General features: G+C 44.4%; 2 protein-coding genes across 2 annotated transcripts in view; one reads left to right on the top strand and one right to left on the bottom strand.

Moving 5' to 3' along the window:
- The window catches only part of AIP (AHR interacting HSP90 co-chaperone), a 55,827-nt gene extending 50,140 nt beyond the window's left edge, over positions 1–5,687 (top strand). Inside the window, exon 6 of the mRNA XM_082269556.1 lies at positions 5,227–5,687. Coding sequence (XP_082125682.1) covers positions 5,227–5,429 — 203 coding nt within the window. The 3' untranslated portion in view covers positions 5,430–5,687. The remainder of the gene's footprint in view (positions 1–5,226) is intronic.
- A 96-nt stretch (positions 5,688–5,783) lies between these two features.
- On the bottom strand, positions 5,784–15,995 carry CDK2AP2 (cyclin dependent kinase 2 associated protein 2). Its single transcript, XM_082269557.1, has 4 exons — positions 15,888–15,995; positions 7,367–7,458; positions 6,025–6,160; positions 5,784–5,941 (listed from the first exon to the last, which is right to left on the bottom strand). Exons 1-4 carry the CDS (start codon positions 15,958–15,960, stop codon positions 5,874–5,876), a joined length of 369 nt encoding a protein of 122 aa, XP_082125683.1. The 5' UTR covers positions 15,961–15,995; the 3' UTR covers positions 5,784–5,873.
- Positions 15,996–16,213: the final 218 nt, after the last annotated feature.

The raw sequence follows: 16,213 nt of genomic DNA, 5'->3' as shown, positions 1-16,213 counted from the left end.
AATCCCCTTTAAAATGACTTTTACCAATGGAAACTTTTTTTTTTTTGCTAGTAAATACCTTATTTTCTTGTTTATTCCTCCCCTCCTCACTTCTGGGTCCGATTGGCGATGATGTCATTTGGCGATTCGCAGTGTGTGCTGGGATGTATTCCATGCCAGAAATCTCGCAGTATTACCCAGGAGCTGAACTGTGTGTATTCAGGCAGTGACCTGCCCCGCCTCCTCTCAGTGAGTTGTACTGTATGCATTGTATTCAGGACGTGCTCTGTCCCGCCTCCTCTCAGTGAGGATATAATGCTTTCAGTCCTCGCTCACAGAGGAGGCGGGGCAGAGAACAGCCTGAATACAATGCATACAGTACAACTCACTGAGAGGAGGCAGGGCATGGAATGGCCTCAATACACACAGTACAGCTAAGCTCCTGGGTAATACTGTGAGATTTCTGGCATGGAATACATCCCAGCACACACTGCGAATCGCCGATCGGACCCGGAAGTGAGGAGAGGAGGAATAAACAAGAAAATAAGGTATTTACTCGCAAAAAAAAAAAAGTTTCCATTGGTAAAAGTCATTTTAAAGGGGATTACATACATCTATGTAATCCAACGTATTAAAAAAATGGGTGGAACTCCGCTTTAACTTGGTTATTGGTGATGCAAGTACTGTGTGTTTTCCAGCAATCAGTCTATTTGGGCTCCTTAGCAACCTATCAACATTTTTTACCGATTCCTACAAAAGGATGAAACTAATGAGAAAAAAAAAAAAAGACTGACAGTTCTAAATTTCAAATGCTGGAACATATTGGCAGAACAAGGTCGTCAAGCAGAGCTAAAGCACTTCAAAGGGTTATTTGATCTAATAATTATCTTAAAAAAAGTAAGCGAATCTCCTGATTTTCAAAACTCTGAAATTATTAGAGCATCTCTGTAAATTTGAAACCATCCTGGTAGATTTTACCTTTGTTTGTGTTTTTGACATTACTACCCCCTGTATCAGATTATCTCCAATCAACAGGCCTTGATTTTATCCAAGCATGGAGAATGGTGGATGATGCTGTAAAGCGTTTAAATAAAATATGCAGACTTTGCTGGAGTTTTGCAGTCAGCAACTGAATTTATCAGTTTTATAAATGAGAATTTGCAAGTGAAAACATCTTTCTGAAATCAGATCCACAAGAACTGCAGAAAGTACTAATAAGAAACTTCTTATTACAATGTCATCCTTGATGCTGTTCTGTAAAGTCAAGATTTTCTGCTCATGGATAACTTTATAAGCAAATTTCTTGCTTGGATCCAAATAGGTTTGAAGAAATACTGGCCTCTTCAGACAAAATTCAGTTGACTGTTCTATCCAAAGCAATACCAGAAATGGACCCAGTTGCGCTACAGGAGGAATTAATCTCTTTTGCCTCCAACTGCAAACGTATCCGTAAAGGCCTGTTGTTGAATGACAGTGAAGAATTGGAGTCTGATTTGGAAGAGCAACACACCAGTTCTAGCAATAAAGAAAAGAAATAGCTGCACGCAGATGTGGTCAAAATCCAGGTTTATTGGACATCCCAATGTGGCAAGGTAGACGCGTTTCACACACTAATACGTGTGCTTAATCATTACTGTAATGAAATGATTAAGCACACGTATTAGTGTGTGAAACGCGTCTACCTTGCCACTTTGGGATGTCCAATAAACCTGGATTTTGACCACATCTGCATGCAGCCATTTCTTTTCTTTGACTGTCTTACGGAGGCGAGCCCCGCTGTTGGTCATCAAGCTTCCCATTACCTTGAGCAGTGTATCTCTTTCCTTTGTATGCAACACCAGTTCTAGCGCTGAGCCATCCACTTTTACAGCTGCTGTAAAGAAGGACTCCTGCGAGAACTGTGACCTGTGCTTTCTCTAGCAGTACCAACTGTGTTCAGTGGCCTTTATGAGAATATCTTCTTGGAATATAAATATAGAATTACACAGTGCACATGTGCAAGATGCTTTTCCAAATTAAAATTCTTAGCCTAGAAAAAGATCATCATTGCCAACAAAACATGGAGGAATTGCAGTAGAAAAGCAAGTTGCGCTAAACAAAGAGTGACAAAGAAAATCATTGACAGATTTGCAAAGACATCGCATGCACTCAGCTCTTTACTGCTTTTGTAACATGCTAGTCAGAGCTTTTTGTTTAGTTTTGATTCAACTGTTGCACCTGTTAGATTGTGTTAATTTATGAAAACCATAACTTTGTAAATGTACCATTTTTGCACTCTTTACTGTAAATTTATTTTCTAGAATACATTTTTTTTTTTAAACATAATGTCAAGAAATTCTGTGTCAATTGCATGTAATGTGTGCAGTGCAACAGGTAGGTGGGGCCCTATGATCTCCTATTGTGCTTCTTCCCGAGCCACTCCTTTGTTGCCTTGGCTGTATTCAGGCTCTGAAGAAGAGGTGCTGCCTCGAAACGCATAAGCCTGCACAGCTTCAGGGGACAATTCAAACCCGATCTTGTTTCTGAGGATTTTATATATATATATATATATTTGATGTGCTTTTTATCAAGAAACTCGTTTGTGAGTATTTTTAATCAATTATTTTAATAAACCTGTCTAAGATAATGCACTAGGCCGGTGCACCCTTGTGTTTGTTATCGTTTATAGCCTTGGCGGTATGCTTTGGGTCATTGTCATGCAGGAAGTCCCCTCTTCAGTGTTCTGGCTGAGGGAAGGAGGTTCTCATCCAAGATATTACAATACATAGCCCCCCTCTATTGGTCACTCAATGCAGCAAAGTCAGCCTCTACCTTTAGCAGAGAAAGAGCCCCAAAGGCATCATGTTTCCACCACCATGCTTGACTGTAGGGATGGTTTTCTTAGGATCATAGTCAGCGTTTTTCTCCCTCCAAACAGCAAGTTGAGTTAATGTCAAAGAGCTTAATTTTGGTCTCATCTGACCACAGCACTTTCTGCCAATTCTACTCTGAATTGTTTAGATGTTCACTGTAAAACTTCAGACGGGCCTGTACATGTGCCATTAATGTGGAGAGAGACTCGCCATGTTTGGAGGAAGAAAAATGCTGACTATGACCCTAAGAACACCATCCCTACATTCAAGCACAGAGGTGGAAACATTAGGATTTGTAGCTGTTTCTCTACTAAGGGTCCATTCACACTAGCGCGACTTGTCAAGCGTCTTGGTCACCTGACAAGTCGTGGGGTCGATCGCCTGCCATTGATTACGACACAGGACCCGTTCTAATAGGAGCGAGACAAGTCGCTCCGACTTAGAAAAAGGGTCCTTTACTCCTTTGGGGCGACCTGGAGGCCACTTGCATTGACTTCAATTATATGAAGTCCGTGCATGTCGTGCCAAGGTCGCCCCAGTCTGAATGGGCTCTAAGGGTACAGGCTTACCTTTTGCCACATTGCGGGGCATTGTATTGTAAAATCTTAGGGAAGAACCTTCTTCCTTCAGCCAGAACACTGAATATGGTTTATGGATGGGTATTCCAACATAATGACCTAAAACAAAAACACCAAGGCAACAAAAGAGTGGCTCAAGAAGCAGCACATTAAGGCCATGGAGTGGCTTAGCCAGCCTCAGACAATAATCCTATAGAAAATTTATGGAGGGAGCTGTAACTTTGAGTTGCTAAATGACAGCCTTGAGAAACCCTAACCAATTCAGCCCCGGAAGTTTTTACCCCCTTAATAACCAGGCCATTTTTTTTGCAATACAGCCCTGCATTAGTTTGACTATTGCACGGTTGTGTGACACTGTACCCAAACAACATTTTTTACTTTATACTATAAAACATGTCCAATACTAAAAAAAAAAAAAAAAATCAAATTCATCAAAATTTTGGCCAATGGTGGATTCTGCTACATATTTCGGGTAAAAAAAAAAAACCCAATAAGCGTATTGTTTTTTCATTGGTTGAGCCAGATGGACTTTTTTTTTTTCAAACTATGTATATTGATTGGTTTGCGCAAAAGCTGTAACACCTACAAACTATAGGATTTTTTTTTTTTTTTTTTTTTTACTAATAATGGGGGTGGACAAAAACAGACACCTGACAGTTTTTTTGGGACCAGTGACACTAATACAGTGATCAATGCTAAAAATATACACTGTTACTGTACCAATGGCACTGTCAGGGAAAGGGTTATTAGGGGCGATTATAGGGTTAAGGTACGGGGGCGATTGCTAACTGTGTGGGGGGGGGGGGGGGATGGGGTGGTCTGACTGGATGAAGACAGATCGGTGTTGTTGCTCTCCTTTCAGAACAGCAATCTGCCTTGTGTACATAGGCAGATTGCCATTCTGGCTCTCTGGAAAAAGATTGCGTTTGGCAGGCGGACATCGGGTCTGCTGATTGGCATACCCAGTGGCTATTGCACAAAATGATATACAGGTACATGATTTTGTGCAATAGAGCTGGCCTGCCACAGTAAATATGCGGTCGGCAAGTGGTTAAGGATTTAGAGAAGATCTGTAAAGAGTGGACCAAAATCCCTCCTTAAGCTGGATACACACTATACAACTTTTGTTGTCAGATTTCCTTTAGAATTACCTTTTCTATGTAGTACAAGGGCCTGCCTGATTGCATAAAAATTTAAAGTGTTCAGGTTTAACCTCATATTATATGGTTTTGGTAAGTCTGAAGGGAAAAAATCTAAAGAAAATTGTATAGTGTGTATGGCCCATAAGATGCGAGCAAACCTGGTGACCAACTAAAAGAAGAAACGTTTTACCTCTTGCTTGGGGATCAAAAACTTATTTTACTCCTCGAACTGCAACTCAATTTATAACATTTTACCATGTTTTTTTTTTCTAGATTTTTGTTTGACATTCTATCGTTTAAAATACTCCTATAACAATTATAGACCCTTCATTTCCTGTAAGTGAGGAAAAATCTGCAGGAGATCAAATATTTCCCCACTTTGTTTCGCCTATCGACAAATATAGTCAAGTCTTTAGTTCTCACCTTAGATTAGTAATGGCTGCTATTTTTTGCAGCTGCTGATGAAACGCCTCTAATTCACACCTTTACTTTTTCTGTTGAAAAGGGGTGAATCCACATTTGTCAAACTAGTCCTGATGGGTGAAAATGCTTCTTAACACATCTTTAAGTGAAGACCTACATTACCTAGTTCTGGCAAGGGATGTTTGCAAAGTTTGGAACATGTCTGACCAACTTCAAGCTACTACAGCTATTGTTTTTCTTCATCTCTTTCAGATAATGTAAAGGCATTGTTTAAGCGGGGTCGTGCCCATGCCGCAGTTTGGAATGCATCAGAAGCAGAGCAGGACTTCTCACGGGCGGCTGAGCTGGACCCTTCACTTGCTCCCCTTGTTGCAAAGGAATTGAAGCAGCTTGAGGTGCGGATACATGAGAAGGAATGTGAAGACAAAGCAAGATTTCGAGGCATTTTCAAATGACTTTCAGTAGCAGCAAATTCATAGGTCAATGCCCCATTTCATGTGGCAGTAACTTGTTATGGACATGTGACTGGCACAATATATCAAATTTTGGCCATAAGTGTACATCAGCAACCATCTTCCTAGCCAATATTTAAGTTGAAGAAAAGGTCAATGGTAGTGTTTGAGACAGAATGATTGAATAGAATACACCACTGAGCAAAGATCAGAGGACTGCCATCTCAAACAAAAAGAAAAAGCTATATAATGGCCCTGTAATATGCCAACATTACAGTATCTGTGTCATGTTAAAACCATGTCATCGTAACAAAACCGCTGTATAGGCAAGACAAAAACACCCTCACAGCACATCTATAACATAATTAAGAGTAACTTTATTTCTTTTTTATAGATTAAAAAAAAGGAGGGAAAAAAAAAATTAGAAAGTGCAGAGCTGGAATGAGGTCACGTACGAGCATTGCGTTCTGTTTCAGCGAGACACTCTCTTACGAGAGCCCTAGCGTGGATTATACCTAGAAAGTATAAAAAGAAATATTTAGCTAAAGAATAACGAGAGAAAATAAATATCTTGCAGCTAATGACTCTTCATCCCCACCTCTTTTTAATCTTTCCATGGCACTTTTGCTTCCAGCATAGGTGGGTCTGATCTCTCTGCCCATCTCCTCAATCACAGACAGCAGGTCACTGTAGGTCCCCTGAGACACCGCTTGTGACACAGCTGGCTTCACTCCCTGGATAAGAAGGAAAAAGACTGAAAACTTTCTTTTGGCTCAACAAGATCATAATATTCCAGTATTTTGTATGGTTTGTATATTTATAGCACTGCATGCAAGTCTGTGTACTCAAATAAACAAGAAGTCAAAGCAGTCTCTGTTGCATGTTATAGCACCGATACTCTATGCAAGTAATGGCGCTTTTCCACCAACTGGTATGGTGTAGGAACGGTTCGGTACAGTGGCGCTTTTCCACTGCATGGAACCGAACAGTACGGCTCTCAAAAACAGTACCTACTCGACGATTGTGGTTCCAAGAGGTACCATAACCGGTACCATATCCCACAATCCTTTGCATGCAGTCACTATTAGCCACTGATTGGTCAGAGAATCCCACCCACCCACTAAGCAAACCGTACCGTACCAAACCGTTCCAACACCATAGCATGTGGTACCAGCAGTGGAAAAGCAAACTTAAACAGCTACTCAAATGTATTTTGGGTGTTAGCCATTACTGTGGACAATAGATAAATGCACATGTTCCTGAGACACTTCAAGTAAGCAGGAATCCCACACTTTAGCCTCGTACACACGCAACGATTATCGGCCGACCGATCGTCCGTCTTTTGTCAAGAGTGGCGTTTTGTTGGTTGGAATGTGCCTAGACTGCACACAAATTTTCTCGCCCGACAGAATTATACTTCAGAAGTGATGTCAGGTGTTGGTTTGCTTTGTGTTCTTTCTTCTCTGAGCATGCCCAGTCTTGCTCATTAGATTTTTCCCTGTCAAAATCTGTACTGACTGCACGAAAATCGGGCGTGTTTTGACGGCGGACAAAAATTTTATAGCCTGCATACCAGATTTTTTTCAGCCGAAAAGTCAGAGTCGGTTGTCGGAAGCATCATACTAATAAGCCGAAAATCGGCAAATCGGTCGTCGGACGAAAATTCCCTGTCGATTTTCAACGCGTGTGTACGAGGCTTAAGTTACATAGGTTGTGAGGTGGAAAAAAGACATCAGTCCATCCAGTTCCAACCTATGATGTGTGTGTGTGTGTTAGTACATTGTATACCCCTGTATGTTGTGGTCTTTCAGGTGACCATCTAATAGTTTTTTTAAACTATCAATGCTCCCTTGCTGATACGACTGAATTCTCATATTCACACACAACCCAACAGATTGAGTTATAGCTGATTGGGAGAAAAAATAAAATAAAAATCTTACCGGTATGAAGCCCATAGAAGGGGGTCCAAAGTCACTGAAGTTGAGTCGGAAGGAGGAGACGGGCACAGCTCCTGATGGTGATGAAACCGCAGCTCCAGGCACTGCAAACCACATCAGATGAGGGGATGAGATGCTTAATGACCGCACACAACAGCTAGCCATTCACAATAATAACATTGCAAGCCCACAATATGCACATAACAGGCGGGAAATGTGGATGAAGAGATTTGTGACAAAAAGGTGAAATTGATTACTCTTAACAGCATTAATAATGCACAAGTATAAAAAGCACGGAGATTGAATAAAAGATAGGCCAGGCTATCTATAAACAAGATGCGGTCTTTCCTCCTGTTAAACCTTACAGATAGAGTACACCACTAGGGAGGCATTCCACATTACAGCTAGTGCTACATGACACCAAAGCAGATGGAACAAAGCACTATATGTACTTCGTCCCAAGATGGGGAACTTCAGTTATGAGAAAACTGGGTTATATTGCTGCCTTCAGGAAGAAGTGGGCACTGGCAAACAAAACTAATGGCAAGCCATGTCTAGCCCCTTACGTCATGTTTCAGTTTCTTGGTAGTGGCCTAGGAGAATGGACAACTCTCGACTGGAAAAAAAAGTTTAGCCATCTTATCAAACCATTATCTGTTTTTTTTCATGATTTTTCTACCTTCATCTACATGCTGCTGAGCTGGGCTCTTTAAGTAGGCTATCTGGATGATCATATCTTTAGCAATAGCTTTGGAGATTAAGAGGCCTGAGCGGAATGTGAACTTTGGCCACTGGACTCTGCTCAGTACACTGTTAGCCACAGACCCCGCGGTGACCTACTTTATGGGCTAGACTTCAAACTATTACGTTTTATCACAATTGGAACCATCACTACATCTCTTTTAAAATGTTTAAAACATTTAACAATTGAGTCCCCCTGAATCTGTGTCTGACATACCTGCAGAGGTACACACCTCTGAGCCTTGTTTCAGAGGTTTTGTCTAATGAAAAGTCCAACAAGTCCTTGCTGGATGACTTTGTTCCCAAGGAACTGCAGGCAGTGGCTATAGCTCCCAGGCTTAAAGACACCATACTGGATTTGACAGTGTGCACCACCTTAAAATTAAGAGGAGCAGCCTGTAGCTCCTACTACTGTGGGATGAAAGGCCCCAATACTTTTCCAGTACACACCTTACTTGAACCCGTTCTTACAGTTTTTGGAAAACGTTTAACAACTTGGTTCTCCCAAACTTTTTACAGACTAGTACTCATTTGAAGAGGCATTTATAAAGAAAGTGGGCTCTTTTCACAATGCATCTGGCCATACCTGTTGAAGTTGCGCCTACATTTAAGGATCCCACTGACAAACGTTTGGGGAAAGTTTTACAACCTCTGTTTATGGTAGCAAGCATGTCATAGCCATAATGTCAGTCTGTCAAACCCTTGGCCGGCTATACATGGTTTTAATCTTGGCCAGTTGGGTACACCCAGCCTGCCGTATTCCCTTGCGATTGTCACAAACCGCTGCTATAGACACTAGTGATAACAGTCTTCTCCCAGCGGGGGCAGTTTCCCCTGCGGGGAGAATACAATGGCCTGGCAGGAGGGATTCCCACATCAACACCATCTGTTAATGGGGGAATTAAGCAAATTTCTTTCCTGCAACACATGGTTGCAGGAAAGAAATTTGCTCGGTGCATGGCTGGCCTTAGGGAAATGGGCTAAAGTGATATTGAAAGGATCCAAATACTATCCTGATCATATATTTGTAAAGCCCTTAGGCTCCGAGCAGGGGTGTCCAAACTATAGCCCTCCAGCTGTTCAGGAACTACAATTCCCATGAGGCATTGTAAATCTCTGACATTCACAGACATAACTAGACATGATGGGAATTGTAGTTCCTGAACAGCTGGAGGGCCATAGTTTGCAAGGCTTAGAGCTTAGTCCATCAGCTCTATATATTATTGGGTAGACATTTTAGTTTAGATTGTTTATCTTGTTTACTGAATATGTGGAGAACTCTGTCCGAAGGTTGGTCTGTGGAAGAGCAATGTAAATGCTTGCTTCACATCTTTTGTTAGTGAATGGCTCTTTGGACACCCTCAAAGAATGTCACAACCTAGGAAGCTGCTTTCCTCCTCTCAGTCCAATAAGATTTCCCTTTGTTACTTCAAGGCTGAATCTAAAACAGAAAGCCCAGTTTATTCATAAGCCATGGCCCTAAGGGCTCATTCACACTAATGCGTTTTTTCTAGGGATGCACCGAAATGCAAATTCTGGGCCGAAACCAAAAATGCAGGATGCCCTTGGCCGAAAACCGAAAAGGACTTTTCCCCCCCCAATTTTTTTTTTAAAATAGATAGAATAGAAGAGGGGCATACACCAAAAACAGGCAGCGACGTACACCTGTCGCTGCCACCCTGTAACAGTATATGTACTGTGATGGGTTGACAAGAGGTTAATTTAATTACCAATGGTATTTGTATTATGCAGCATGAGGGGGTTAATGTATTGTCACTGATGCATTAGTGACCGACAAGTGGCAGTTAATTAACCCCTTTGTGCTGCATTAGTGCAACCAGTATCAGTGTTAACTAACACTGGTTGCACTGATACTGGTTGCACTAATGCAGCACAAAGGGGTTAATTAACTGCCACTTGTCGGTCACTAATGCATCAGTGACAATACATTAACCCCCTCATGCTGCATAATACAAATACCATTGGTAAGCTGCCTCAGCGTCCCCCTCGGCAGTACACCTTCCCCCCCCCTCTGCCTCAGCGTCCCTCCCCATCCCAACGATTCAATCTCCTTACTGTCACTCTGCTGAGTGCTCCTTCGGTGTCCTTCATTCAAAAGACGCGCCTCTGGCCGGCGGCCCGCCTCCCGGTGATGTCACTACTACTGCGATCTGTCCATGAATGAACCGACACACCGGGCGGAAGGGCGGGGGAGCGGCCGCTAATAGCTGTAACTATGTGAGCGCTTCACTTCCCTGTCAGAGGAGATACCCGCATGAGAGAACGGCAGTCTGCCTACGTAAATAAGGCAGACCGCTGTTCTGTCACAGAGGAACACAGGAATCCTGAGTTCCTGCTAGTCAGGAAAACAGATCTCCATGTTCATCCAGTGAATCCATCCCCCACACAGTTAACAAGCACCCACTAGGGACACACTTAACCCTTTGATTGCTCCTGGTGTGCCAGAGTCATTAGTATAGTAACAGTGCATATTTTTACCACTGATTACTGTAGTAATGTCACTGGTCCCCTCAAAAGTGTCAGTTAGGTGTCTGAGCTGTCCGCCGCAATGTCGCAGTCCCAAAAAAAAAATCGCTGATCGCCATTACTAGTAAATATAAAAATGCCATAAATCTATCCCCTAGTTTGTAGACGTGATAACTTTTGAGCAAACCAATTAACACACAAACTTATTGGGATTTTTTTTTTCCTTCTACATGTAAAAAAAAAAAAAAGTGGTCTAAAATTTTTTTGTTTATAGCACAAAAAATAAAAACTGCAGGGGCGATCAAATACCACCAAAAGAAAGCTCTATTTGTGGGGAAAAAAAGGACATCAATTTTATTTGGGTACAGCGTCGAATGTCAATGCAATGGTCAGGTAAAGTAATGCAGTGCCATATCGTAAAAAGTGGCCTGGTCATTAAGGGGGTAAAACCTTCCGGTCTAGAAGTGGTTAAACAACTCCTGTTGAACACAGAAGACCACAGACTGATCTAAGTTGGCCAGCTGCTGCTAGACTGACCGAATTTCAATCTGTGTATAGCTAGCTTCTGGTGGTATCAGCCCTTTACCTCGATTTAGGACATTAGGATTTCTTCTTTCTGGCACCGATACATGAAAAGGATATTTTCCTTCATTACCTGGATGTCATTCGTGATGCATAGGTTTATCGCTCAGCCACTGATTACATGAAAAAGACTGTCAACCCTGATGGTGCCTACGAAGGGAAAATAGCTTCATGCTCCGCCATTTTTCACTAGGTTAGACACAACCATTTAAGCGTATGGTTTATAGGACAAGGTTCCACCTTTTCCTGTTAATGAAAATCTTAGTCTGAGAGCTTCCTGTGTGTTTTGTGGGCAGGAAAAAAGCTTGACTACCCCATGGGCAGTTCCAGGGGGTATACTCCCACTCTCTGCTATAGGGAAAGTTTTTTCTACCTAGTCAGGAGTAAGGACCCTGTTCCTTGTTGGAAACTCTGGTCCTGGCAATTTTTTCCTATCTGTTATTTTATTCCTGTTAAAATCTACGGACTGGTCGATGGACTGGATAATCTAGATCAGAGGGTCCCCCTAGTCTGGCCAGCGAGCGCGAGAAGACCACAGCTCCGCGCTTGGTTGGCGGCGACGTAGCCCCATTGGACAGGGGGCTGGCCTGTGAGTTAAACATCTTGAGAGGATACATATGACCTGGCCTCAGCCCGAGTCGCAGCGCTTCTCCTGGCCGACAGCACCCACATTACGATGGAGCAGTGGTATGTCCGGAGCGGTGCCCACCCTGTTCCTGGTACGGCAAGTAGCTGTCCCCTCTACTCCTAGAGGGTTTTGGGGCGGACGTAGGGCTACCCCCAGGTTCCCCTCCAGCCCCTCTAAAATTTCAGTGGACACTGTGGGTCTTTCTGTACCCCTCCCTGGGTGATGTCAGGTTTTCCTGGTGCGCAACAGGGGGTTGAGCAGGGTTCCTTGCTACCCTGGAGGTTGACGACTAGGGTAGGGATGTCCTCTGGGCTCCCTGCGGCGGTTGTTGGGCTGGGGGAGCAGATGTTTCTACCATCCGCGGGTACACGCCTCACGCGGCCGGATCTGACCAAAAATTAGGCTGCAGTTTTGTGGCCTACTAGTCGGAAACTATGTGAGGCGTCCCATGTGAGGTTGGCTGAAACTACTGCTTTCCGTTTGGGCCTCAGTTGCCCCTGGGTGGTCAGCTCTGCTGGGGCTCGCGTCCAAGCTGCTGGGCGCTCACATAAATTTAGGCTGCTGCTGCCGATTCAGGTGCCTCCGTTGGGGTGCAGCCCCAGTGCATTTAGCTGAAGCCCCCACTCTTCTTTTGGACATCTGCCGGGCTGGGATCCTTGGGCCTCCACAAAACTTTAGGCCGCGGCCTGCTAGGCCATATGGTCAGCTTGGTGCCTCCCTTGGAAGGGGCGGCGCTTCATTTTTTTTTTTTTTTTTAATGACAGCCTTGCCGCCATTATTCAGGACTCAAAGGACTTATTCCTTTTACATTACATTACAGCTCTTACATTACCCTTCATCTTGCGAGTAATTTAATTATTATGGCTATTAAAGTTTCATACTGCTACTCTTAGTCTAGATGGCGCTGCCTCTCTTATTGTCTTCCCTGCAGAGTCACTTCTAGCTCCTCAACAGCAGCTGCCACTAAGCTAGCACAATGGACTCTCCTTCTACATGACTGTTTGTTGTTTTTATTTATCCAGTTATTGGAACTGATAGCTTTTAGGGCTCTTTCACACGGACGTTCCGTATGTCCGTATATCACCCCATCCGTTTGCGGGTGATATACGGACATAATGCATGTCAATGGGATTGCGGATGACCTCCGCTGACATCCGATTTGTGTCCTTTCAGTTCTGTTCCATTTTCAGTTCTGTTCCGGAACAGAACCCTTTTTTTTCCCTCCGTTAAAAAAAACGGAAAGGAAGCAAAATCGGATGTCAGCGGTGTCATCCGCAATCCCTATAGACTAACATTATGTCCGTATATCATCCGCAAACGGATGGGATGATATGCGGACATACGGACCGGATGACACAAAATGTCATCCGTGTCCGTAAAAAAAAAAAAAAAAAAAAGTGCCGTAGCGGACAAAAAAAACGGAGCGGCAGTGTGAAAGAGGCCTAAGTGTGCTGGACATCCTACCTTTGCTTAGAGATTTTTGTGCATCTTTGTTGCAGGCTATATTTCGTTAACAGACTTTCTGCTTGTGTCTCCAGGACAGAAAGTGAAACGAAGGCACCTTTCAAACTCGTTCTGCAACTTGGGACTGCAAAGTCGCATGACAAGTCGTACTCCATGATTTCCAATGAGTACCGTTCATATCTTTGCAACTTCAAGTGGCAATGACTTCAAAGTAGTCCCTGCACTACTTTAGTCCGACATTGATGCGTTTTGAGGGCCATAGACATAAGCATTGCTTCAAGTCCAGTCAAAATCATGTAACCAAATTGCAGTAAAATCGCAGCAACATTGCGAGACTTTTAGGTCGCACAAGTGTGAAAGGGGCCTAAATCTCTCCAGCAGGACAACAAAAAACAACATGATGGGTTTTAACCACTCCCTGCTCCATCCTCAACCAAAAGAAACACAACGCTGCCCTTTAAAAATAAAAGCTATAATTTACAAAAAAAGAAAACACCACTTTGAAAGAGGAATTCCAGATATGAATATTTTATACATAGTTACACTGGTCCAGCTTGGTGGTGATGTCAGGGGTCGGCATTTAAAGCGGAGTTCCACCCAAATGTGGAAACTTCCGCTTTAAGCGCACACACCCCCCCCCCCCTTTACATGCCACTTTTGGCATGTCTTTTTTTTTTTTTTTTTTGGTGGGGGGTACCTACTATATTCCATATCCAGATGCCTCTTGGGGGGATCAGGAAGGAATCTTTTTCCCCTGCTGTAGTAAATTGGATCATGTTTTGCTGGGGGGTTTTTTTTCGCCTTCCTCTGGATCAACAACGGGTATAGGATTGTGTATATGGGATTGTATGGTTGGGTTTTCAATACTGTTTTTTTTTTTGGTTGAACCAGATTGATTCGAGTCTTTTTTTCAACCTGACTAACTATGTAACTATATGTAACTATATTCACTCGAGCAGAAGTTCCCCTCTCTCCCTCCCCGCAATCTTCTGGGACACATCACAGGTCCCAGAAGATTGTCCGGCCACTGAGAAGACGAAGAGCGACTTGCGCATGCGCACCCAGCAGTGAAGCCGCAAGCTGTCACACCCTGGTGCCCACACTTGTGATGCCAGGGAGAGGTGACAGGCTTCGGGTGGCTGCACTGCTGGATCCTGGGACAGGCGAGTGTGTTTATTAAAAGCCAGCAACTACACTTTTTGTAGCTGCGGACATTTAATAAACCTAAAAAGGAGGCTTTAAAGTCCCTTTTAGCTCATAAGTTGACAACCACTGATTTAAACTGTTCACCTTTTCAAGAAAAAAAAAAAAAAAATTTAAAAAAGGTAAAAACTAATCCCCCAACCCCCTCCCTGTACTTACCTCCGTGGGTGCCAGGCTGTTAGCAGTGCCACAGCAGCCAATCCAGGAAATTTGAAATCCTCACTTCTTCCTCTTTTTTGTGCAGGGCTTCTGGGACAGATCAGTCTGATGCTCTGTGCCAGCGCTGACCAATCACAATCACTCCGATCCATCCCGGAAGCCCTACACAGAGAGGAGGAAGAAAAGCGGGGATTTCAAATGCCTGGACTGACTGCATACCCAGAGGTACGGGCAGCAGGGGTGGAGGTTGTGTTTAAAGTGTTAGTTTAGCTTTTTTCCCTTATGAAAAGGTGAATGCTTTAACCTCCCTGGCGGTATTCCCGAGTGCGGCTCGGGGTTCATTTTCAGTACCAAAAGCGGTAACCCCCGAGCCACACTCGTGATTACCCCAGAATCACACTCACCTTCCCTGCAATCCCCACCGTCCTCACACTCTCTCCCTGCTCGGTCGATGCCGGCACCTGCCTTCCGGTTCCCTTCCCTGCAAGCGGTGCAACGCAGGGGGGTGGAACCAGCAGCAAATTAAAAAATGTAAATACACCAAATGAGATGATACAAAGCTGTGATCCTAACATATTACACTGTATCATGTCATTTCACCACAGGATTTCACCTGGTGACTTTTCCAGTGCCCTGCCTGTGCTTTTCCAGTGCTTTGTGCCTGTGCCAGCAAGGGGGGGGGGACAACGGGAGGACAGCAAGGGGGGGGGGGGGGACAACGGGAGGACAGCAAGGGGGGGGGGGGACAACGGGAGGACAGCAAGGGGGGGGGGGGGACAACGGGAGGACAGCAAGGGGGGGGGGGGACAACGGGAGGACAGCAAGGGGGGGGGGGGACAACGGGAGGACAGCAGGGGGGGGGGGGACAGCAGGGGGAGGGAAGGGGAGTTTTAAAATATAAAACAGATTTCCGTGCAAAACAATGTACTGCTTTTAGCACAGAAATCCTGATATAATCAGACTGACAGAGAGGTTAAAGCAGCACCACATGGGTACAGGGTGAATCTCTTATAAAACCCCAAACATTCAGCAGACAGTGAGATCTGTGACAGCCTTTCACTACTCACACACAATCAGATCTGATGACCAGGACAAAGTTCACCAACAACCATGGCTGGTCAGGAGATGTCTGACATACAATTGGCTTCTGTTACAGCTGATCTACAAAGACACAATAATGTGTGCCCTCCATGTGTGCTCCCCCCGGCCTGAGCTCAGTCCCCAATCCCCCCCCCCCCCGTACAGAGATCAGATAATTACCGGGGGTGACGGGGGTGCCCGGAGCGCTGCTGCTCCCCGCTGCCGGGGCCGGAGCGATCGGCTTGTAGGACATGTCTCCTGTCCGGTGAGGAGGATGAAGATTGGCGGCGAATCTCGCGCTCCCTCCTCCAGTCTGATTGGCTGTTCGTCAGCGGGGGTGTCGCGCGCCGCTCTGCAGTGTCGTCTATGGCCGGACTCTTCTTCACTGACCTCTCCGGGCTGATTCCTAACCCACACACCTCTCCCGGCCGCCTCCGCCGACCTTCCCTCCAGTCAAAGCGTGTCCGCCGCTCTTCGGTCTCACCCGGTCCTGATGGTAATGGCGC

The sequence above is a fragment of the Pelophylax lessonae genome (genome assembly GCF_965119305.1).
Source record: "Pelophylax lessonae genome assembly, chromosome: 9".
NCBI lineage: Eukaryota > Metazoa > Chordata > Amphibia > Anura > Ranidae > Pelophylax > Pelophylax lessonae.
Note: the sequence above shows the minus strand (reverse complement) of the source record. Positions and strands in the feature narration are given on the sequence as shown.